Here is a 26,138-nt window from a genome sequence, read left to right on the forward strand (position 1 = left end):
TGAAGAAGAGTCAAAAGTGTGGTTTGGAGACATGGCAATGTGTGGAGGATTTGACACCGTTTTGTGTCTGAGGTGTGTTGAGTTATATACAAGAACCAGAAAGACGCCTTAAGGAGCTAACAGTGTCCTTCAGCTGACCGCCATCAAGGAAACAGAGCCCTTATTCCTACAAACATAAAAACTGAATTTTGCCTATAACTAAATCCAAAGAAATGGAATCTTCCCTAGATCCTCTCAAAAGGAAAACAGTCCTACAAACATCTTGAACTTCATCTGGTGGCATCTGTGACAGATTTCAATAAGGTTTAACAATTTGCTTAAGACAGGAGGTTTGTGGAAATTGTTATAGAAGTAGTTTAAGAAAACACATTACCCTCTCATTTGTATTTGGCTTTTCACACTAATTAATCATACCTTCAATAAATTAATAAATTTATTTTATATAGTTCTAATGCTGTTGCAGTGCTTTAGATGCAAACCCTAACATCTGCATGTATTTAGCACATGTACAGTTATGTTATAATGAAAATTCACGATGTTGTCTACTTACTTTCCTTAAATATAGGTTTATTGTCATTAATATCAGAAAGTTTAATTAATACACTTGTTGTTCCAGACAGTGCTCCGGGCTGACCAATCAGATCTTTGGCTTGAATAATTACCCAATACTCATCTTGCAGTTCTCTATCCATTTTAGAAGATATTCTTACGACTCCTTAAGAAATGTAATAAAACTTCAATTATTATTTCATTATTAACCATGGCATCTTCCTAGTTAATTTCTTAATCATACAATCATTCTTTTGATACATTTTAAATGACTACAATGCTCTAGACTAGACATTGGCCTGGAGAAAAAATAACAATGAAAATAATAAGTTAAATACCACTCTACCTGGAATTTAGAATAGTCATCACAATACTAAGAACACTAGTAGACCCCTAATAAAATACTACATTAATATAATCCTTGAGTAGAAAAGAGGAATGTCTTACTTTTACCTCAAACTATCTTCTGCTATCTCCTCTAACATAATGTCAGTGTGCTACAATTAACTTTTCCTTTAAATTTGAAAGAAGTTAATTATTAGTAAATGTGTAAATTACAACACCAAATTTATGCAAGATATATTGTGCACCTGTGATGTTAAAGTCTATTTTAAGTTATGATATATGAAGAAGGATTTGTTTTTGACCGACAGTTATTCATAATACAGATAAATCTATACACAGATTTCAAACTCAAGATGGATGATAATAAATGCGATAAATATGCTATATTTATTCTATAAAATTCTATATTTTAGAAAATATTCTATAAAATGATTTGGACAAAAAATTATCACTGGAAAAAAAAAACTAGGAAAAGGCAGTGAAGTGGACACGAGGGTTCTGGGCTAGACTTTGGGGCCATGAACACAAACATGAGAAAGAGAATGGCCAATCCTCAATGTATCTGTGGAAGAGTGTTCATTAAAAAATTGTGAGCCCTGTAAAAACAGAAAAGGTTATGTTGGACCATACTATGATAGCAGTTGAATTGTGGACTAAAGTGTTTTATAACTGTAATCTGTTAGATGGATCCCTATAGAAAACACTGAATGTATTAAAGACACTGCCAGCATTCTGCCTATGTTTGACCCCAGAGAGAAGTGGAAGTGAAGGTGTATCCCATTGTGGTTTTACTTTGCATTTCCATGACTACCGACATTGAGCATTGTTTTAATATGCTTGCAGGCTTTCTGTGGATCAAAGTTTGGTCAATCTCTTTAAAGGTCCTTCATCATATTTTTAAATTGTTTTTTTGTTCTTTTTCTCATTGTTTTGTCACATCTTTGCATCTGTTTTATACCTTATATACAAATGATTGGTAGTATAGATTCGGAAAATTCAATCTCTGAAAGTTAGAAAAATCAGCTGAAAGACTAAAAAGAATTAAGTGCTTAAAATACAACCCATGTATTTATTGAAACATCAGGTCCACTGTACAGAATGTTTGTAAGCAGATAATTTTTTGCTCTGATATTTGCCTACTTAGAATCCTGTTGAATTGCACTTTATTTCACTTAGAAATACCTGTTGTTGGTTCAATGGAGAAATAGGGCTGGCCTTGAAGTAAACTGTATAGGAGACGAGCATTATTGCCACTTGAAGGATCATCAGCATCATTTGCCGTCACCTGGATGACTAATGTTCCTGAAAAAAATATGAATAGTAACAAGAAACAAAGAAATTAATAGTAACAACAAATAATTAAGAAATTATTGAACAATGAATTCAGTTCTATATGGCATTTTCTCTTTAGCAAGCAAGGTGAAGACTTGCAATGAAAAAACAGCCCTCCTTGTTTAGAATTATAAAACTGGTATCATTCTGTAGCCCTAATCATGTATATATATGAATTACATATACAATGTAGAATTTTAAGCAGAAACCAAAGTTATAATAAAGTGTAATTGTTTAACAATCCATTACAAGGTCTAACTCAGGATCTTCAAAAGTGTGTTATGTTATTAGTGGAAGAATCAAAAGGAAATTGGAAGCCGTTTACTTTAAAAATCATACTGTGAACGGCAACTCACAAAAGTCACAGAATATTGCTAAAAATGAATAAAAACTATTGAAGTGAGCTTGAAATAGTATCAAGTTGAGGATGGGCACAAGTATCTTCCTTGTTTAATTCCCTTCTATAGCATACTTACTTATGTTGAAGAATTCCTTTTTTTTTTTTTTTTTGGTATAGTACAAAGCAAAATCTTGTCTCATATTGATACCATAAAATGTTCTTATTGAAGTTAAATAACAATCAATAAGACACAATGGGAAGTATTTGTACAAGTTAATGCTTAAATTAAACATAATTTCTTTAAAAGTATCTTTACGTAAAGCTGGAATAGCATTATAGGTCTTATTGGAAATCTGCATTTATGGAAACATTATGTTCTGTGTCAATAAGAATGGCGACTAGAACATCACAGAATCAAATAGTCTATGTGATTTTTCTTTACAACTACCCATCAGTAATATTTCCATTACAATCTTGTCTTATAAACTGAGACATTGTAATAGGAAGCCCTTCTATTCTTCAGTAATAAAATTGTTGAAACTTTTACCATGGCCTTCAAATATATGTAGTATTTGCTCTTTTGTCTTAGTATTTTATTAGTTATCTAATACTTGTTTTATACTGTACAACCACTCAAAATGTAAACAACTTAGGTTCAAGTGCTTTACAATACATTCCTTTCAATTGTGATGACATAAATGGACCTTAAGGGCATTATGCTGAGGAAGATAAGGCAGACAGAAAAAGACAAAGATAAGATATCACTTATCTTATTCTATTACTAGAAACAGAGTAAATTGCTGGTTCACAGAGACTGGGAGAACAGGGTCAATGTTGATCAAACCCAACAAAGTTGCAGTTAGGAAATGAATAAGTTCTGGAGAGCTAGTGCACAACGTGGTGATGATAGTCCACAATATTGTATCATATAAAGTTGCTAAAAGACTTGATCTTAAATGATCTTCCTTGCTCACAGGCACACAAAAAGACATGATGTGATGAAGATGCTATCAATGCTATCTAATGCTAATATCATTCTAATGATCTGATTATATTTTCTTTAGTTGTTTACTGCTTTTTCATTACATCACAATTCATTAAATACAGGTTAGACAACTTTAGTTCCTCTTAGATATTTTCCAAAAGGTTTTTCTAAAAAAAAGTCAAAAGAGAGGGCTGCCTGGCTGGCTCAGTTGTTTGAGCAGCTGACTTTGACTCAGGCCATGATCTTAGGGTTCATGAGTTTGAGCCTCACATGGGCTCCCTGCTGTCAGTCCTGAGCCTGCTTCAGATCCTCTCTTTCCTCTCTCTCTGCCCCTCCCCTGCTGTGCTTTCTCCCTCTCTCAAAAATAAATAAAACATTAAAAGAAAAGTCAAGAGAAAAGCTTATATATTTTCCTAATCAGAAATTTAAATACTGTGGAAATCTTCAATAAATAGTCAAGTAACATAAACCATAATAATAAACATTGGAGCAATCAAAAATTTTTTTAAAAACTTTTGATATGATTTTTTAATATATATGTTTTCCATTTATGTTTTCCTTGTCACTTGTAAGAGAATCCATATGTATGTTCACTTGCAGTTAGGTATTAGCTATATATTACACAAATAATTACAACAAAAAATCACTGTAAGACCAATAATATGTCCTTCAATGAAAAAAATCAATAATTGTTCCAAAGTCCACCCCTCCCCTCCTCCTTCTGTTACCAGTTACATGTAGGTAAAGGGACACTTGGTGGTTGAGACAAATAACTGGTTAATTCTTATTCACTGTTATACAAACATATTGTAACCTTTCCTTTATCTGTCAGTAATATCAGAGCTGCATTACTCACATCTGAATCAAAATGAACAGCACTGAGATGCACCTTTCCTATATAGCAGCACTGCCAGACTTACATAATCACTGCTTTTATAACATGATTATTGTTTACTGCAAGAATCACTCTGGTCAGTTTTCTGAGGACTGTGGCTCCAGTCTCTTGGGCATCCCATTTCCTACCAACAACCCACCCATCACTATAAATTGAAGTTGGTTCTGAAATATTACAGAGATTATTCTAGATACAAACATAGTTCAAATAGACCCAAGTCAGTGTACTGATGGAACTGTTTAAAAATGTCTGTTTTCATAGGAGAAGGCATTTTGAATTTTTCATTACAAAACTTCAAGGATATGTTGACATTAGCAAATGAACCTATATAATTTGTGGCATTAAAGGCTTAAAAAAGAAAAACATAAAACAAAAATTCTTATTAGATATATAAAACACATCTGAAAATATTCTATTTCCATTTGCAATAAGAACTCAGGGAATTAGGAGAAAAAGACAATGTCTTAAATCTGATAGAGGGTGTTTTTTTTTTTTTTAATATTTTTTATTTATTTCTAGGAGAGAGAGAGAGAGAGAGAGAGAGCGTGAGCAGAGGAGGGTCAGAGAGAGAGGGAGTCACAGACTGAAACAGGCTCCAGGCTCTGAGCTGGCAGTCAGCACAGAGCCCGATGCGGGGCTCGAACCCACGAACCGCGAGATCATGACCTAAGCGAAAGTCGGACGCTTAACCGACTAAGCCACCCAGGCGCCCCTGATAGAGGGTGTTTTTAAACTTTGACAGCAATCATATTTACTTGTGAAATATTAAAACATTTGCTTCTGAAGTAGTTAAAAAGCAAGAAGTTTATTATCACTATTTTTGGTAGCATTGTAGTAAACCTCCGAGACAATGAAATGAGGCAATGCCATGTATACAAAAATGAATGATTAAAAATGATGACAGGGGAGCCTAGGTGGCTCAGTCAGTTTAGTATCTGACTTTGGCTCAGGTCATGATCTGACGGTTCATAAGTTTGAGCCCTGTGTCAGGCCCTAGCTGACAGCTCAGAGCCTGGAGCCTGCTTCGGATTCTGTGTTTCCCTCCATCTCTGCCTCGCACTTGCATACACTCTGTCTCTCTGTCTCTCAAAAATGAATAAACATTAAAAAACGTTTTTTAATTACAATAATGATTCAAAGGTAATACTATTTTGTTAGAAAATCAAGCAGAATACACATATAAAAAAGCTTCACAGAATATTAAATCATTAAACTAGCAAGGTTACAGGAACACAAAAGATGCACCCAAGTCCATTTTTTATTTATACCAGAAATAAATACGTATATAATATTTCAATTAAGTACATAATATGTATAAGAAATAAATATACTCAGGAATATCTAAACAAAAAATTATTAAAGACCTCTACAAAGAAAGTAAAGAGAAATTGATGATCAAAAGTGGACAAAAATACTGGGCTTATGAAATCACTACATAGAAATATCAACAAATAGATCCATAGTGTAAATGCCATCATCATCAAATTTCTAGCAAGTTGTATTACTGGCTAAATTAAAAAGATGACTTGAAATATTCATGGAAATTCAAAGGATCAAGCAAGGCCAAGACACCTTGGTGAAGAACATCTGGAAAGTTTGCACTAATAGAGAGCAGGGCTTATGACTCTACTATGGCCCACAGAGCAACAAAAGATAACAATACTGACTAGAGATTCAGAAACAATATACATATATGGAGAGTTCATGCATGCAATGATGGCATCGTTGAGCGCTGGAGAATCATTTGAATAAATGCTGCAGCATCAATTGGATATCTCCACCCATTTATACTTCCATCAGTCATCTCTCTTTTGATCTAGAATTTGACACGTGCTTTACACCATTCACAAAAAATGATTTAAAATAAATTATAAATATAAATGTGAAAGGTAAACAATACAAATATAACAGAATAATGAAACTTCCATAAAGATAGGAATTATTTTGAATAACATCAAGGAAAAAAGAAAACAAAAGCCAACATTTCTTAATTAGGATTGGGTGATTGATAACCTGATATTTGTCTCAACGCACAAATCCCTGTTTTTATTAGACATACTCATTTGTACGTTTTTCCCAGCCTGCATTGGTTGCTCTTACCTGACTGAAATCACTTTCAATAGAATAGTATTGTTAACAGCGTTATTCATCAGTGCAAGAAGTATGGTACATGCCATACATACAAACTAACCTGTTTAGTGTCTTCATTCCTTTAGTCAACACTTTATTCTGCTCTCACTAAAACCTGATAAAGTCGGTTTGACTACATTAATGGATCAAAAATTAGAGTTTCTTGGGGAGCCTGGGTAGCTCAGTCAGTTAAGTCCTACTTTACCTCAGGTCATGATCTCGCAGCTCGTGAGTTCGAGCTCTGTGCTAACAGCTCAGAGTCTGGAGGTTCCTTCAGATTCTTTGGCTCCCTCTCTCTCTCTCTGCCCCTCCCCTGCTTGTTCTCTGTCTCTCTCCCTCTTGAAAACAAGTAAACATTTAAAAATGTTTAAATTAAACTTTATTTAAAGTATATGCTAGTAATAAAGTTATTTCCAAAGGACAAATGATGTATACATGTACAGCAATGATGTACATTAATTCCCAAATAAGTGACAACTGTTACCAACAAGAATCCTATGACCTGAACCACTGATTTAGTAAGTCCTCTGATCTGGGGGTCTGATTTACTAAATATGACACATTAACAGAATCGTCAGGTATGGGCACCTAACATTTGTGTGAACAATGGCACAGCTGCATCTTTGTGAGGCTGTGTTGAAGGCTGTTTTACTTTGGGGAGAGGGGAGTGCTGTTGGGAAGCTTTTATCATCAGAGACATTTTTGTATTCAATAAGAGTAGACTTTTCTGGCTATCATTCAGGCTGGCTGGGGAAATTTAGTAATGGTTTCTATATGTCACAATGTCCTTGAGGCCAATGGAAGAAACAAACAAGGCAGCCCAATGATTATACTAGTGGGAAACAACGTGCCCACCTGGCCTTCAGAATGAAGGTGGCAGCTTTAGGAACTTGACCTGGCCGTGCCTACCTCATGTCTGCTGGGGGGAGGCAGCACTATTGGTGTCAGGAGATTAACTGGGGGTGAGATATGCCATATCAGGACCCTAACCTTTCCCTTTCTGTTAATGGTGTGTGGTCTACTCCAGGGATCTTTTGTTTCAACACGTCCAGCTTGAAGCAGGACAATAGGACCCCAGTGAGGAGGAGCGAATAGGTTCCATTCAACCAGGTGTGATGTAATTTTCCCATCCTGGTGGGACATCTCATGGCAAATTCCAGTAAAAAACTCTTTTCTCAGGCATGATGGGGCTTGGTGTTCTCAGAAGCATAGCATTTATTCAAGGTGAGAACTGGGGAATGGCTATGTCCCCTGACTTCCATACCTTTAGGGTACTGGGTAATGGCTGCCTGAGCTGGATCACCCAGTTGGGCATATGGGGCAACAGACCCTGCTGATGGATCATTCAAATCTATTAAAGTCTGGGACATGACCGTAGTCTACTTGGCCAAAGTAGTTTTATTTGTTAGTAATTTAATATGCTGTTTTATATTTATTTTCTTTTTACCAACTGTTTCTTCTGTGCTACTGGGGAGATGGAACCTCAATTCAGTATCATGTCCTTTTGCCCAGTCTTGAATATCATGACCTTTGAAATGTGGCCTGTGATCATTATCTAGCCATACACAGTGCTCAGCTTCCCTAATCTCCGGGTTCACACAGTGATAAGGGAAATCTTGGGTTAAGCCAGACACAGTTTCCATAGAAAACCAGGCATGTTTAAAATCCTCACTCTTTAAAGCTATTTTTCTTTACAAAAGGACTTTATGAAAAATGAACACAATATTTGACTTTACCCATTTTCTCAGCAATACTATATTACAAAAACATACTGTTATATAGGTGACACAGGATGTAAACTTGTACTAAATTCTTGAGATACAAATCATAGTTAGTAGTCTAAACCATGGGAACTGGAAACTTCAGTTGGCCAATATATTTCATTTGTTGTGACACAAATTACAAAGTTATAGTGAGATAACGGTATATTAATGTAAGACAAAATATTGATTATATGTGAGAACTTATATATAAATCACACTTTGTATGGCATTATTCAGAAGTGCTAAAACGTACAAAACTATATAAAATTTTTGAAGATCAGAAAAAAAGCATTATTGAAAGCATGAATAATATGATTTCTCAATATGTTAGACATATTCTTCCATCAAGGATAAAACCTAATGTAAGAAGAGTATAACTCCATCAATATTGATTTATATGGATTTCATGTTAAGCAGAAGTATTACAGAAGACTGAATGATACTCACTCAAAATTTTAGTTTAATATCTAACTTCATTAGATGACATCTCATATTTCACACTGAATGCTTTATCTTCTTTATAGAGATTATGGGAGATATCCATGAAAATGTAAAATAGTGATAAATTTTTATATGCAGGCTAAATGAGATATCATGTAGGCAATAGAGAGGACAGCAACTTGTGACATTTTATATATATAAAGTTTCTATTTACTATAGAATACTCAATAAACAGTGTACCCTAGTTAAATATATGTTTGAATGCCAAGATTTGAACTGTTAGATTTCAAAATGACTCATTTATTTTAGTAGGTAATTTCTGTGTGTGGTAAGTTCAGTGGTAAACAGGCTTTTCATAGAATGAAGATATAAATTGTCTAATCGGAAAGCTATTTTTACATGCAGTTTTAGTACAAGTACACTTTGATTATTCTGAAGCAAATTTACTGAGAGGATGTTGAATTGTAGAATGGTCAAGTTTAAAGAAGACGAAAGTAAGTAATAATATTTTGACCTACATTCTGATTCTGTGATTTTGGTAACATTAAAACAGATAAGACAGCAGATAACAAAATTATAATTTTCAGAATTCAAATTCATGATAGAAATAATGTTTTAATCTATTGATATGCTCACTGTTTCATGCTGGGAACTTGTTTCATTACTATGAGGATCATTATTTATTTATAGGGACTGATTGGCCCACCCCCCTTGTGTTTATATTTGAGATGCAATTACTTTTACAATCTAAAACCTCCAAGTGAAACTCAAAAAACAGATATTTTCCCACTTGTCACCTTAAATGTGCAGAATACACTTCAAATATTTTTTTTCTGTCTATAATCACCTGAAAATTAGGTCATTCTTACTATACTTATGTTGTATTTTTGACACCTCTACTTTTAATAATGTGAGAGAATTTAAGTCAAATAAATAAACTGTGTTTAAGAAAGCAAACAATATATTCAGAGAGCATACAGAGAGTAATCTATCCCAATCTTAATCTCATTCAACTCACATGTCCAGAGATCCAAATTTCATAGGGTTTAATTTTCAATTTGATATATTTTAAGAAATAGGGGTGTTTATGTTTCAGAGAATTCTGTGCTACATATGGAAACACTATAATTTATGAAATCAAAAAGTAAGATTATCTACATTTTTCTGTGTTTTACAAATTTTGAATTCAACCCCTTTTTTAATAGTGAGTGACATATTTATGTCGTTTTAATGGTAAATGTTGTTAAAGGGAATTTCTTTTTCTTCAAGCTGTATTGAGACATAATTGACATATAGCATTGTGTAAGTTTATGGCACACAATGTGATGATTGATACACATGAATATATAGAGAAATGATTATCACAATAAGATTAGTTAACACCTCCATCATTAAAATTTTACTTTCTAGTGGTAAGTAAAAATCTACTGTCTTAGTAACTTTCCACTATGTAATACTGTAATTTTTTTTGTTTTTTGTTTTTTATTTTTTTAAATGTTTATTTTGCTTTTGTGAGAGACAGAGCATGAGCATGAGCAGGGGAAGGGCAGAGAGAGAGGGAGACACAGAAACAGAAGCAGACTCCAGACTCTGAGCTGTTAGCACAGAGCCCGACGCAGGACTCGAACTCATGAACTATGAGATCATGACCAGAGCCGAAGTCAGACACTCAACCACCTGTGCCCATGAAATACTGTAATGTTAAGAATACCATACTAAATATTAAATCCCCAAAACTTAATCATCTTATAACTAAAAGTTTGTTCCCTTTGCCCACACTTCCTCATTTTCCCACCTCCTAGTCCCAGGCAATCACCATTCTACTCTGCTTCTACAAGTCGAACTCTTTTAAAGAGTGTACCTACAAGTGAAATTATACAGTATATTTTTTTTCTTTCTTTTACTTATTTCACTTAGCTTAATGCCCTCAAGGTCCATCCATGTAGTTACCAATATTTAATGTCTTTTATAATCAACTAATATACCATTGTGTGTATGTGTTTGTGTGTATATATATATGGTATGTATATGTATATAAATATGGTATAAATATATAAATATATATGTATATCTTTAACATACCATATTTTCTTTATTCACCCATGATGAACATGAACACTTACTTGTTTCCATGTCTTGTCTCTTGTGAATAATGCTGGAATGCATATGAAAGTGCAGATATCTCTTTGAGATAGTGATTTCATTTCCTCTGACATATACCCAGAAGTGAGAATGCTGGATTATATGGTAGTTTTATGTTTAAATTTTACAAACCTCCATACTATTTTCCATAGTGGTTGTACCAATTAACATTCTCACTAACAGTACTCAAAGTTTCTCTTTTCTCTACATTCTTGCCAACACTTATTTGTCTTTTTTAACCAAAGCCATTCTAGCAGGTATGAGGTAATATGTTATTATGGTTTTGATTTGCATTTCCCTGAATTGATTAGTGATATTGAGCATCTTTTCACGTATCTTTTGGCCATACATATGTCTTCTTTGGAGAAATATCTACCTATACCTTCTGCTCATTTTTATTTGGATTATTTTGGGGGATTGTTATTGAGTTGTATGGGGTCTTTCTATATTTTGGATATTAACCTCTTAACTGGTAGATGGTGTAGAAATATTTTCTGCCATTCTGTAAGTAGCCTCTTTATTTTGTTGCTTGTTTCTCTGTTCAGAAGACTTTTTTTGTTTGATGCAGTCCAATTGCTTATTTTTCCTTCTGTTATCATGTCCAAAAAATCAGTGCCAGAGCCAATGTCAAGATTGCTTTTTCTTATGCCTTCATGTCCTAACTTTAGTCTTTAAGTTCATATTTACAAGTAGCATAAGATAGGGTCCAATTTCATTCTTTTGGATGTGAATATCCAGTTGTCCCAACACTAACACTATTTGTTGAAATGACTGTGGTTTTTCTCCACTGAGTGTACTTAGGTATAAAGTATTGCTTTGGCCAGGACTTCCAGTACAATGTCAAAAAAGGTAGAGTAGGCATATTTGTGTTTCTTTCTGATCTTAGAGGAAAATATTTCAGTGTTGCAATATTGAGTATGATTTTGACTGGGGCTTTGTCATATGTGGCCTTTATTATGTTCAGGTATGTTCTTTCTATAACTGATTTGTTGAGAGCGTTTTTCATTCTGAAAAAATGTTGAATTTTGTCAAATTTTTTTCTGCATTTGTTGAGAGGATTATATGACCTTTATACCTCATTCTACTAAAGTGATATATCATATTTGATTTGCTATTGTTTAACCATCCTTGCATCCCAGAGACAAATCCCACTTGATCGTGGTATATCATCTTTTTAATGTGTTGAATTGGGCTTGCTAGAATTTTGTTGACAATTGTTGCATCTGTGTTCACCTGAGCTACTGACAGGTAGTTTTCCTGTGGTGTCCTTTTTTTTTTTTTTTTTTTATTTCTAGGAGAGAGAGAGAGACAGTGTGAGCAGGGGAGGGTCAGAGAGAGAGGGAGTGACAGACTGAAACAGGCTCCAGGCTCTGAGCTGGCAGTCAGCACAGAGCCAGACACGGGGCTCGAACCCACAAAACAACGAGATCATGACCAAAGCAAAAGTCGGACGCTTAACCGAGTAAGCCACCCAGGTGCCCCTCCTGTGGTGTCCTTATATGGTTTTGGAATCAGGGCAATGCCACCCTTGTAAAATGAGTTTGGGAGTATTCCCTCCTCTTCAAATTTTTGTAAAAGTTTGAGAAGGACTGGTATTAATTCCTCATTAAAATGTTTGGTAGAACTTATCAGTGAAGCCAACTGGAGCTGGACTTTTGTTTGTTGGGATGTTTTTAGTTACTGATCCAGTCTTACTAATAATTGTTTTTCTCTGATTTTCTGTTTTTATTTTCTTTATTTCTTTTCTTTTTTTTTTTTTCTTTTGGTGAGAGAGTAGGAGTGAGTAGGCGAGGGGTAAAATGAGAGAGAGAGAGAGAGAGAGAGAGAGAGAATCTTAAGCAGTCTCCACACCCATCGTAGAGTCCAACACAGGGTTTGATCCTATAATCTTGAGATCATGATGTGAGCCAAAATCAAGAGCTGGACACTTAACTGACTTAACCATCCAGGCGCCCCTGATTTTATGTTTCTTATGATTCTGTCTTGATAGGTTGTATGATTCTAGAAAATCTGCACTAAGAAATTTCAAAATTGAGTAATCATTATCCAAAGGCTATCTACAGCACTTTTGATCATTGTGTACCTCAACTCAGACCCACAGAGTCTCCTTGGATTTTATATCTACCAGTATCCTCTGTTTGTATTCCAAACCTCATCTAATCATTTCTGTAGCTTTTTCACCCATCCATGTACTCATTCTTTTACTCAATCACCCCACACTTAAGGTACTGTGGGATTCTTAGCCTATTAGACCTTGTATTTTTTGTTTGGAAGAAAGATAAATAATTTTGTAATTCCAGACTTACAAGTAGAAAAACAATGTTTTTTCTCAATTCTACTAGTTAGTTCTAGTTTTGAAATTAATTGCATTTCAAATAGAAATGCATTTCAAATAGAAATTGCATTTCAAATAGAAATGCAATCAGTAAAAGTCCACTATTAGTTGTAAATAAATATGTGTTTAATAAGCAACAAATAGTTTGTAGTTTTCTTGGTTTTCGATTATGATGACATACTCAAACATAGATTTCTTTCAGTACTTTACCAAATTCTAAATTCAAAGTACAGATGCAAATATAATAATTGGTAATTGACTATAATACAATACAAAATACTTAAGACAACAGAGAATAAAATGTTTGCACTTGTTGCTTTGTAAAGAATTAAATAGGTCATAGGGAATTTAGAAGCAAGATTAAAACTCAAGAACCTATAACAATGCAATGATATGGGAAGAATATGAAGAACTAAGTATATGTTCAGGTAAAGATAATTTGATTTATTCATTATTTAAGTACTGAGATTGAGGAAAACAGAAAAAATTGCATATACCACTAAGTGGTTTCTTCAAAGCAAAGTTAATAATTATAGGAATTATTTAGAGGGAAACCATCTACACAATAGTTGACAGAACAATGAGGATATTCCTCTATCTCCATAGTAGATAACATTCCTGATAAGTTGTTCTCTTTATCTTTTCCTCCCACAGAAAGTAATAAAAAGTGCTCATTGATTTTAATATGATTCCATATAGGTTCTGAACCCTGACTGGCACTCTCAAAGGATATACTGACTTACAGACATTAACTAAGTTAATATGTACATCAATCTTGAGTTGCAAAACAAAGAGATCTGCACGAGCAAAACACCATATAGAACAAACCAATGTTTTGTGATCTCTGTTGAATCAATCAGTCTTGTGTGGCTACACTTGATGCCAATGTGCAAATACTGTATGCACACCCTGCAATATCTTTGTGGGCCAACTTTCCAACTCTACAAAATGTCTTTTTTGTACCTCCACTTCTCTATCTAAAAATCTAACCCTTTGCTCTCAATTATTGACTTTCTCTCATACTTAACAGATAGAAACAATTACTTATTAACTGGTTTAATGTCAAAGAATGTGTTAACCTATTTAAATCTGTCTCCTCTATTATTGCCCTAGGTTCCATGGTCTTTCCTTTCCCAAGAATAGTTTTCCAGGGGCACCTGAGTATCTCAGTCTATTAAGCATCTGACTTTTCATTTAGGCTCAGGTCATGATCTCATGGTTCATGGGATAGAGCCCTGCATCAGATGTTGTGCTGACAGCACAGGTGGGATTCTCTCTCTCTCTCTTTCTCTCTCTCTTTTTCTTTCTCTCTCTTTCTCTCTCTCTCTCTCTTTCTCTCTCTCTTTCTCTGTCCCTCCTCCATGCTCTCTTTCTCTCAAAATAAATAAGAAAACATAAAAAGAGAGAGAGAGAGAGAGAGAATAGGTTTCCAGCAGTTATAACCCCCTTATTTTGTTCCAAAAATTCTGTTCTTTTGGATCATTCCCTATAGTATATCACTATGATATTAAATTTCCCATCTTAATAAATAATTAAATAATGATAAGTAACAACAACAAAATCCTCTTTACCTTCATCTTCCTCTACCTAGTGCTTCCCATCTCTATTTTCTCCCTGTAACAAAACATCTTTTAAAGTTGGCTAAATTCACTGTAACTTCCTCTTCTCCATTCATTCACACAATAGAATAATCTTCAAAATATTGCAGTTGCATACATTCAACCAAATTCTTCTTACCAAAATCACTAGAAGCCTTCTATTTCCCAAATCAAAAGCCACTATGGTCACTACACTTTATTGATTTTATTCAGCCTCACAACATTCCACACAGTTGGAGGATCTCTTCCTTTGTGACACATCTTCTCGTGTCTTTCTCTTTTTCCTACATCACTGGCCAATCTCATTCATTCTAATTTCCCAGTCAACCACCTTTTGCTCAACAGCTCAACTGTTATGCTTTTCTCTTCTCTACTTACATTCCTTTTCAAGGGGATCTCATCCATTGTCATGCTTACACTCTTGCTAGATCAATAACTCAATTGCATATTAATATATGGAATTCTCATCCTACTGCAGTGTGACTCTTTTCCTAGAATATGACATATCTGGACTCTTTGTAATCCACTTCAAATATCATTTCCTAAAATGTCCCACTTTCTCCAGTCAATTAATCGTCAATTAATCATATTTCAGTCATAATTAACACTTTCATAATGTACAGAGTCAAATATCACCTCATTTAAAATAGTTACTGTTCGCTGTGTTAGAACTAAAATATTAGTTTCATACTAGCAATTACCACCAAAATTACATTTCAAAAATTTTTCTAGTAAATGTTAGGTCCATAATGTATGCTGTTTAAGAAAGAGGAGGAATAGAAGGAGGATGGAGTGGGAAGATGAAACGCTTCACTGCCTACCGACCAAATACAACAATATTCATGTGTCATTTACATCTAATAATAATTGGTCTTGATACATATTCACAGCTAAATTTGTTTATGCTATAAAGACCTATTTTCTGAATACACGTAGTTTAAATTGCTTCCTGGAATGTTAAAAAACAAAGAATCAGGAAAATATACAATAGAACATATATTTTTAGACTTCTTGACTAATCAATCAGATGTTTAGGTAAATCATTTTAAAGCAGGTTAGTATAATTTAAAATAACCGTTACTGAATAGAATTTATCACACTTAAGTAAATTTTATGAGTTGAATTTTGTTATATATTATGCTATCAACATTTTCTGACTGAATCAATGAGTGGACAAACTTTGCACAGTCTCACCATAATTTCCCCTCTTTTAAAAAGAAATTTCTGATTTTCAATGCAGTCAGTTCTTATATCTTATGGAAAGCACTTGCTTCTACATGCATTATGTTTAAGATATTTATAAAAATAACATTAGGTATGAAAGGAAATTTGAAAATGAATACAGTTGCACAGAGGTGTTTGACCCCTTTGTTTTGTTTTTAGTCTTTATGTCCATGATTCTGAAGTATCTTTTGTATCTAGTACTAGCATCTAGTACTTTTGTCTTGTATTTGGATTCTACTATTTATACATGCATATCTTCCTGGATGACTTTGTATGCTTTTTAGATACAAAATTATATCTTGGTTTGGAAAATACCTTCTTATAACGAAGAAACTAGTCAGTAAATCAGCTAAAGAATTTTATAAATCACTAAAAAAACACATTTAATCCTCTTCATCTATTGCCTTGAAGACAGATATTTTAACAAGACAACCAATGTATTAACATATAGTACCATTTGTTTACAAAATTAAAATAATAGTCTAATTTTTAAAAATATTTTACTCAACATGTTTGTAGAAGGAAGTACGAGTGTTGAACCTTAAATAATTCACTTCTAAAACATATGCTCAAGATTTTAAATCTGCTGTGATTGTTAATATATCTTTGATGTAAATGAATATGCAATACCTTCTGGAGACATCTCGGGTACAATGGCCTCATAGGGTTCATCTAGGAATTTTGGTTCATTGTCATTGATATCCGACACTCTGATGACAAACTCAGACTCGGGTTCCACAGCCCTTCCAGTACTGCTGTCTATTACCTGGGCCCTTAGAGTGTAGAGGGATTGTTCTTCTCTATCAAGCTTCTGCGCAGCATATAGGTCACCTGTTCTCTCATCAATGACAAAAATACTTCCAGCTCCAGCGCCCAAAAGCTTGTACTGGAAAGAATTGTTTCCATTGTCTAAATCAGATCTTAGCTGCAAGTGCAAAGAGGGATAATTTAGTTCCCAGACATATTTAAACGGACAAATCAATTTTAATGATTTTATTTTCACGTCTGTTAATTTTTCCCCATGTTAATTACCTCATGTAATTCCCATAGTATATTAAATCAGTGAAATATTAATTTTAAGATTAAAGTCTGTCATCAGCAGAGGAGTGTGATATTTCAGTACAAATCACTATACAAATTTTATTACTCTAAATAGATTATTCTAATTAGAAACTAATAATTGAAAAACAAAGTACCTCTCATAAATTATGCACACCAAAGTTGGTGGTTCATGTTTACTCTATGATTACATTCTTAGTCGCTAAAACCATGCTCTCAAATATTTGTATTAGATTGGGACCTAGAGACTGATAGGCAGATAATAATCTAGATAAACAGTGATATTCTCTCTCTAGGTTAAAAACACATAGGAAATATGAAAATATTACCAAAAAACAAGGGAACGTGTTGAGAAGAAAATGATAGCTTAGCCATACATTTTGGTATTTATAACACACTATAAAATGTACAAATTGTTCTGTATATGATTTCCCAATTAATACCCACAGTATCATGAGATATATATTATTGACATTATCATTTCTACAGAGGAAGAGAGACTGAAAAATTTTTAAACTTTCACAAAGTCATGGTTTTTATATAGGTTTATGATTTAGACAACAGGTCTATCGACCCCAGAGCCCCCCTGCAAACCACTAGGTAACATGGTCTTTAATGCCTTGAGTTTTGCCAAGTTAGATCTAACTCTTTCTTCCCAACATATTCTATTCAATTCTCAAATATATCTTTTCTTTTTGGACCCTAATTATTTTTATGTTTAAAAGCAAAGTGAATTTGTTCATTCATAATGTTGATGGACTTTTGAATTTGATATATAAAAACAAGGGTTATTATGATAGAGGTAACATTGGTTGGTTGCTTGTTCAGATCTAAATTATTTTTACATAAAGAGAAGTATGCTCTAATCCTCGAATTATTGTGAGCCCTTGGTTTTCTTGATTTATCATTTACAAATGTGCCCTTCTTCAAAGTAAGAGCTTCTCTGAAAATTTACAAAGCTAACCAAGAAATACAATCTTAAACAAATTCATAGCTTTTCTGACAGCTCATGGTACAATGGACTAACTAATATTTTTCTATGTGACTGGGTAGAGTACCTGAAGATATCTGAAACAATTAATTATAATAATTTTAATAATGTGTTGAATAACACTGCTATTCAATGAAAGGAACAGATTGGGAATAGTAATAATAAGATAATAAAAGAGTTATAGCTCTTTTAATGTGATGGTTCTTCATTACTCATAAGATAAAAAGGAAGTCTTCATGCCTTACTAATACAAAATTAAAGGAAACAAATGCCCTTTCCAATAATTATATCAAAGGAAAGGTATATATGGCCTATGATTTTAAAATGTAATTTTGATATAATTTGAAAATTTGATTCAATAATAGAATGATGATAAGTAAAATTTAGTAATGAGTAAATGTTTTCCAAGTATATGTCCAGTATAATTTTCATCTATCAGTGAGCTTGGTCTTTTCAAGGACCCAGAATTAGGTAAAAAAATAAAAATTAATATATATATTTACTTAAATATACATGAATACATATTAAACATTTTCCTTTTAATGTCACAAAATACATAAGTTAAATATATTTCAATTGCATGAATTCTCATGTCATGATATTTTATATATTTCTACTCTTTTTTTCAATTAGGAAATCATTATTAATTTGGTAAATCAGTATGCTATTAAAATTTACTTAATTGCTTTCCAAACTTACTCTCTGTTAACAAATAGTTCAAAAAGAAAGTTATCTTGGACACATCAGCTACATTTTATTTTTACCAGCTCTTTAATTACAACACCTAAATATTCATTATTACTCTCTTTTAAACCAGTTATCTGTGTGTTATTTAAGTCGAATGACAGCGTTTCAAGGGAAAACATCTGTTGGAATATTTTCATAAGTATTTTTATGGAATGAAAAAATAAGCAAAACCAATCATCATGTGAACGGAAGAGACAGGAGCTGAGCCAGGAGCACAAAAACACAAACTAGAAAATGTGTCGGTTAGCCAGAGAGGTAATCTCTGCTCTGATTGTACTGATGCACTTCCCTGCAGAGTCTTATTCACTGGAAGTTACCAGTCTGTGTTAATCTGTCACCCCACTCACTGATGGCAGAGCATATGCTGCTCGGTGGAGTTCACTGCAAATGTGGCTAGAGACCCAGTTAACTAGCAGACACTTAACTATGGACCTCATTTATGCCATTCTGCCTGTGATTTACCTGCAGTCATCTTAGAGAATCAAGAGATGAGAAATCTGACTCACAGCAGGAACACATACATACACAAACATTTGAAATCTGTTTGCATAAGATCCTAATCTAAGCCTCTGGTAGAGTATACACATACACACTCACTGGATGTGACAGATGAACTCCTTTGGAATCTGGACATCATGCTAACACGGAAGCTTGCCTGAAAGGGCTAGGAAAAGGGAGTTAATGAATTTTGAGTGCTTCACCCTTTGGGCCCAATTAAATTTTAGTGCCAGTTAATTAGCGGTTAAACTTATTTCAGTTCACTTGTCTAGAGAAAGATCCTTACAGAAAAAGGACACTGGTATTGTAATTACCTCTGTTTAGAGAATAGTGAATAAAAATAAAAACCAAAAACATAAATAGGGAATGGTCTATCTCATTAAGGAAATTAATATATATATGTATATTCTTATAAGAAAGTAAAAATATTCTCCATACTTCCTAATCAAATCAAGTGTATATGCTTTTGAAAGTACTTAATTGTAAAAGGGTTTGGTATTAATCTGCTTCATGAAAAATTAATGATGGGTAAATCAACACCTACTGAGCATAATAGAAAATCAAGCTAAATACTCTGGGTAAACGTTATTATTCTCAGTGTGGTTGCTTTGATCCGTTACCAAAAATAACACCATCGAATTTCCAGATGTTGATAAGTGAGGGTCCTATTTTCACACGGGGGACAAAAGTAAAATCTGAAAATCAGAGTTTTCCTTCTTCCTCAAGTTTTGCAGGTGTTTTAGGTGCTTGAAAATCAGAAATAATTAATTAGGCTGATGTCTAAAACTTTCTAAGGGCTCCACTGAGAAAATGTACAATTTATCAAGTGCCTTAAAGCTTCTTCAACCCATCCATTCAGATTCATATAATGTTATTTCATGTAACACTGATAAAATCAGTACCTGGCCGATGTGATACTTAGTCTTATTCATTTCCTCTGGTACAAAAAACTGGTTCCACATCCAACCACGCTTTGCTCTCAAGTGAGAATTCACTGGGTGCTTCACTTCCTCTGTTCGAGAGATTTCTGTTGCCATAAAGCAAGGCCATAGGAGAGGAATTCCCAACATAAAAGGCAGCAATAAGCAATAATTCATTCTGTTCATTTGATTCCAACTGGTATTCTTCAGAGGAAACAGTAGTTGCAAACAAAAATTGTATGCTTTTTATAATCTTTTTACGTGTTAGGTATCTTACATATTCCTAAAGATCAAGAAACAAAACAAAGTTTTACATTTAAAATAACATTTTCTCACATAATTGCTAAAGAAGGGATATAACTTTTGCATCCATAAAAATGGAACAACAGTATACATTTAATTATTCTATTTTGCAGCTCAGCAATAATTTGAATGCCATAATTAGAAACTTCTGCTCAAGCACTGTCCACTTTAAGCTGTATTCATAAATCTGCCTGAAGGTTGAAAAGTTGGTCTGGCAATCTAATTGATTGATAGCTGCCACTGAGATAGATTTTTTTTCTTTAATTTAACCTGCTTACATTTTCCATTCTATCTCAGTAAAACTCAAACTATCCCATTAAAATAAGTCAAGGCAGGGGGAAAATGTGATCTCACTCCCTTCTTTCAATAGCAATAAGTTTTCTTATCCAATTTCCCAAGTTATAGCATTTTATCTAGTATTAAATAGACAAGGTGACAATTCACCTTGAAACCTGGAGGATTTAATAATCAATTATAATGAGGGGCACCTGGGTAGCTCAGTCGGTTAAGCGTCTGACTTTAGCTCAGGTCATGATCTCATGGTTTCTGGGTTCGAGCCCCGTGTCGGGCTCTGTGCTGACAGCTAGGTCAGAGACTGGAGCCTGCTTCAGATTCTGTATCTCCCTCTCTCTTTGGCCCTCCCTTGCTCATGCTGCTCTCTCTCTCTCTCAGAATTAAATAAAAACATTAAAAAATAATCAGGTATAATGAAGTTATAAAACATTCTGTGAATAGAAAACCCATGCATGATATTACCATTTTATATTATGAAAGCTATGAAACGTTTTTCATCTGAACAAAGAGATGATGCTATTTTTAGAAAATAAATACAAAAATACAGTGTCTGGGCAAAAATGTCTGCTTATAATATAGAAGATGAAGAAAAAAGATAACTTCTATGGGTGCCTGGGTGACCCAGCTGGTGGGCCATCTGACTCCTGGTTTCAGCTCAGGTCATGTTGTGAGGTTCCTGGGACTGAGCCCCATTCCCAGCTCTGCACTAGCAGAGTGGAACCTGCTTGGGATTCTCTGTCTTCCTCTCTCGCTCTCTCTCTCTCTCTCTCTCTCTCTCTCTTCCCCGGCCCTCCTTGAGCTGTCTCTCTCTCAACATAATAAAAAATAAAGGTATCTTCTATTATTTAAATATCAAAATAAAAACTCTAAACTATTGAATTTTACATGTAAAACTTTCCATTTAACTGATACTGAGCATCTCTGAAATGATTGGTAATTCTCACCCTTATAGGAAATGGAATAACTTCGTACTTACCACATTGACATAGTACCTCCATATAACCAAACCGGATTTGTTTCATGAAGAATAATAATTTTGTTAGATCTACAATGGCGTTTACCACTATATAATCAACAGAAAATCCAGAGTCTCTATTTCTGTTAGGAGTTTCCTATATGATCTTACTTGGAATCTTCTCACATATTTTTGAACAACCCCTGAGAGATATTTTAGGTCTTTGGCTCTTGTTAGAAAGAGTTATTTAAAAAAAAAACAAAAAAAACACCTGGTTAAGAAAGAACACATTGTCATAAACAGGGATTCTGTGGTGCCTCTGATTTCCTTCAAGCAGGTATAGTCTTTGTGTTATACTTACTTAATGAAGGTCATGAGGAAATTCAACTGATGTGAAAATTGAAGACGGATTTCATCCTAATGTTGAAATCCAAATAATGTCGGTTGTTTATAAATTGCTAAAATATATTTTTGATAGCCAGTAAATAATTAAAATATTCAGAACAAGCTCAGTTTCCTAATGCAAATGCTATTTTGTATACATTTGGATAAGTGTCACTAACAGTGATGTGAAGTTATAATTATGTTGGGCAAATACATTAATGTCAATTTTATGTTATTATATTTTCATTCATCTGGAAAAAAGTAAGGGGTTTTAGGAAAATACTGTACTAGATGAAAAGATATTTAAAACACAAAAGAATAAGTATTTTAAAAAGGACATTACCTAGAACCTGATTTGTACAAAGCCATTTTTTTTCATGCTTCAAGGTTTTATTTTAATTTTACTTACCAAACAGTGTAATATTAGATTCAGGAGTAGAATTTAGTGATTCATCAATTACATATAACAGCCAGTGCTCATCACAAGTGCCCTCCTTAATATCCATCAACCATTTAGCCCAGCCCCCTGCCTATCTCTCCTTCAGTTGACCTCAGTTTGTTCTCTGTATTTAAGAGCCTCTTATGGTTTGCCTCCCTCTCGTTTTTTTCTTTATCCTAATTTGATCTATTTGCTTTCTTAAATTGCACAGGTGAGTGAAATCATATGATATTTTGTCTTTCTATGACTGATTTACTTTGCTTAGCCGAATATCTTCTACCTCCATCCATGTCATTTTAAATGGCAAGATTTCATTCTTTTTGATGGCTAATATTCTATTTTATATAGAATATAAATATATATAATAATATATATATTTATATATAATAATATATATATTTATATATATAATAATATATATATATATATATATGGCACCTCTTCTTTATCCATTCATCAGTGGATGGACATTTGAGCTCTTTCCAAAATTTGGCTATTGTTGATAATGTTGCTATAAACATTGGGGTGCACGTGCCCTTTCGAATCTGTATTTTTCTATCTTTTGGGTAAATACCTAGTAGTGCAATTGCTGGATCATAGTGTAGTTCTACTTTTAACTTTCTGAGGAACCTCCATACTGTTTTCCAGAGTGGCTGCCCCAGTTTGCATTCCCATCAACAGTTTAAGAGGCTTCCCCTTTCTCCACGTCCTTGTCAACCCTTATTGTTTCCTGTGTGTTAATTCTAGCCATTCTGACAGGTGTGAAGTGGTATCTCATCATGGTTTTGATTTATATTTCCCTGATGATGAGCAATGTTGAGCATCTTTTCATATATCTGTTAGCCATCTAGATGTCTTCTTTGGAAAAATGTCTACTCATGTCCTCTGCCCATTTCTTTACTGGATTATTTGTTTATTGGGTATTGAGTTGTATCACTTTTTTATATATTTTGGATATTAACCCTTTTGGATATGTCATTTGTAAATATCTTCTCCCATTCCATAGGTTGCCTTTAGTTTTGTTTATTATTTCCTTTGCTGTGCAGGAGGTTTTTGTTTGTTTGGTTGGTTGGTTGGTTGGTTGGTTGGTTTTATCTTGATGAAGTATCTTGATGAATTTCCAATAGTTCATTTTTGCTTTTGTTTCTCTTGCCTGTGGAGATGTGTCTAGTAAGAAGTTGCTTTGGCCGGGGTCAAAGATATTTCTGCCTGTGTTCTACTCTAGGATTTTGATGGTTTCCTCTCTCATATTTAGGTATTTCATTCATTTTGAATTTATTGTTGTGTATGGTGTAATAAAGTTGTCCAGTTACATTCTTCTGCATGCTGCAGAATGTTGCTGTTCAGTTTTCTCAGCACCATTTGTTGAAGAAACTGTCTTTCTCCCCGCCCCCATTGGATATTCTTTCCTGCTTTGTCAAAGATTAGTTGACCATATAGTTGTGGATCCATTTCTCGGTTTTCTATTCTGTTCCATTGATCTATGTGTCTCTGTTTGTGCCAGTACCATACTGTCTTGATGACCACAGCTTTGTACTATAACTTGAGGTCTGGAATCATGATTCCTCAAACTTTGCTTTCCTTTTCAATACTACTTTTGGGGTCTTCTGTTCTTCCATACAAATTTTAGGATTGTTACTTCTATCTGTAAAAAATGCTGGTGTTATATTGATAGGGATTGCATTTAATGTGAAGATTGCTTTGGGTGGTATAGACATTTTAACAATATTTATTCTTCTAATTTATGAGCATAGAATGTTTTTACATTTCTCTGTGTCGTCTTCAATTCCTTTCACAAGTGTTCTGCAGTTTTCAGAGTATAGATCTTTTTACTTGTTTGGTTAGGCTTATTGCTAGGTATCTTATGTTTTTGGTGCACTTGTAAATGGAATCAATTCCTTGATTTCTCTTTCTGCTGCTTCATTATTGTGTATAGAAATGCAACAGAGTTCTGAATGCTGATTTTGTATCCTGCGACTTTACTGAATTCCTGTATCAATTCTAGCAATTTTTTTGGTTGAGTCTTTTGGATTTTCTATGTAGAGTATCAAGTTGTCTTGAAAACTGAAAGTTTGACTTCTTCCTTGACGATTTGGATGTCTTTTATTTCCTTTTGTTGTCTGATTGCTGACAGCACTATGTTAAATAACATTGGTGCAGGTGGACATCCCTGTCTTACTCCTGACTTTAGTGGAAAAGCTCTGTTTTCCCCATTGAGGATGCTACTGGCTGTGGATCTTACATATATAGGGTCGTTTGCATATGACCTCTATAATGTTGAAGTATGTTCCCTCTATCCCTACTCTGTTGAGGGTTTTTATTAAAAATGCATGCTGGACTTTTTCAAATGCTTTTTCTGCATCTATGAGATCAGATGGTTTTTATCCTTTCTTTTATTAATATGGTATATTGTGCTGATTGATTTGTGAATATTGAATCACGCTTACAGCCCAGGAATCAACCTCACTTGATCATGGCAAATAATTCTTTTAATGTACTGTAGGGTGCAATTTGCTAGTATCTTGTTGAGAAATTTTGCATCCGTGTACATCAGGGATATTGGCCTGTAATTCTCCTTTCTCATAGGGTCTTCTTCTGGTTTTGGAGGCAAGGTAATCTGGCCTCATAGAATGAGTTTGTAAATTTTCCTTCCATTTTTATTTTTTGAAACAGTTTGAGAAGAATAGGTATTAATTCCTTAAATGTTTGGTCCAGGTCCCGTTGGAAGCCATCTGATCCTGGACTTTTGTTTGGTGGGAGATTTTTGATTACTGATTAAATTACTTTGCTGGTGACTGTTCTGTTCAAATTTTCTATTTCTTCCTGTTTCAATTTCAGTCATTTATATGTTTTTAGGAATTTATCCATTTCTTCCAGATTTTCCAATTTGTTAGCACATAATTTTGCATACTATTCTCATAATTGTATTTCTGTTGTGTTGGCTGTGATCTCTCCTTTCTCATTCATGATTTTATTTACTTGGGCCCTTTGTCTTTTATTTTTGATTAGTTCAGCCAAGGGGCTTATCAATTTTATTAATTCTTTTAAAGAACTAATTCATAGTTTCATTGATCTGTTCTACAGCTTTATTTGTTTCTATATCCTTTATTTCTGTTCTAGTCTTTATTATTTCACTTCTGCTGGCATTAGGCTTCATTTGCTGTTCTTTTTGTACAAACTTATTTTTATAGTTATATATTTTATCAATCTGTGAAAATCCTTCATAATTCAATATCTTTAGATTATAAAGAGAAACTATTGTGAATTTCTTTAGTTTCTTTGTGGTTATATAAAAATATACCCTATTTTTGGTCATGTATACTGAAGCATGTTGGTGTTGGATATGACATGACTTCTAGAATTTTTTTTTTTTTAAACATTTCAGGAACAGTAGGAGCTCTTAGGAGCAGGTAAAAGCAAGCAGAGGCTTGATAATTAATTCTTGAAATTGGGTCATGAGCATTTGCAT

The 26,138-nt window shown here is 33.7% G+C and overlaps 1 protein-coding gene across 1 annotated transcript in view; it reads right to left on the reverse strand.

Annotated features, from left to right (window-relative positions):
* CDH19 (cadherin 19) overlaps positions 1 to 20,474 on the reverse strand; it is a 68,141-nt gene extending 47,667 nt beyond the window's left edge. Inside the window, exons 1-4 of the mRNA XM_039238749.1 lie at positions 20,277 to 20,474; positions 16,710 to 17,004; positions 2,077 to 2,196; positions 551 to 715 (exon numbers count right to left, since the gene is read on the reverse strand). Coding sequence (XP_039094680.1) covers positions 551 to 715; positions 2,077 to 2,196; positions 16,710 to 17,004; positions 20,277 to 20,471 — 775 coding nt within the window. The 5' untranslated portion in view covers positions 20,472 to 20,474. The remainder of the gene's footprint in view (positions 1 to 550; positions 716 to 2,076; positions 2,197 to 16,709; positions 17,005 to 20,276) is intronic.
* Between the last annotated feature and the right edge of the window lie 5,664 nt (positions 20,475 to 26,138).

The sequence above is a fragment of the Hyaena hyaena genome, unplaced genomic scaffold, assembly GCF_003009895.1.
Source record: "Hyaena hyaena isolate Hyena2069 unplaced genomic scaffold, ASM300989v1 scaffold_145, whole genome shotgun sequence".
NCBI classification, from domain to species: Eukaryota; Metazoa; Chordata; class Mammalia; order Carnivora; family Hyaenidae; genus Hyaena; species Hyaena hyaena.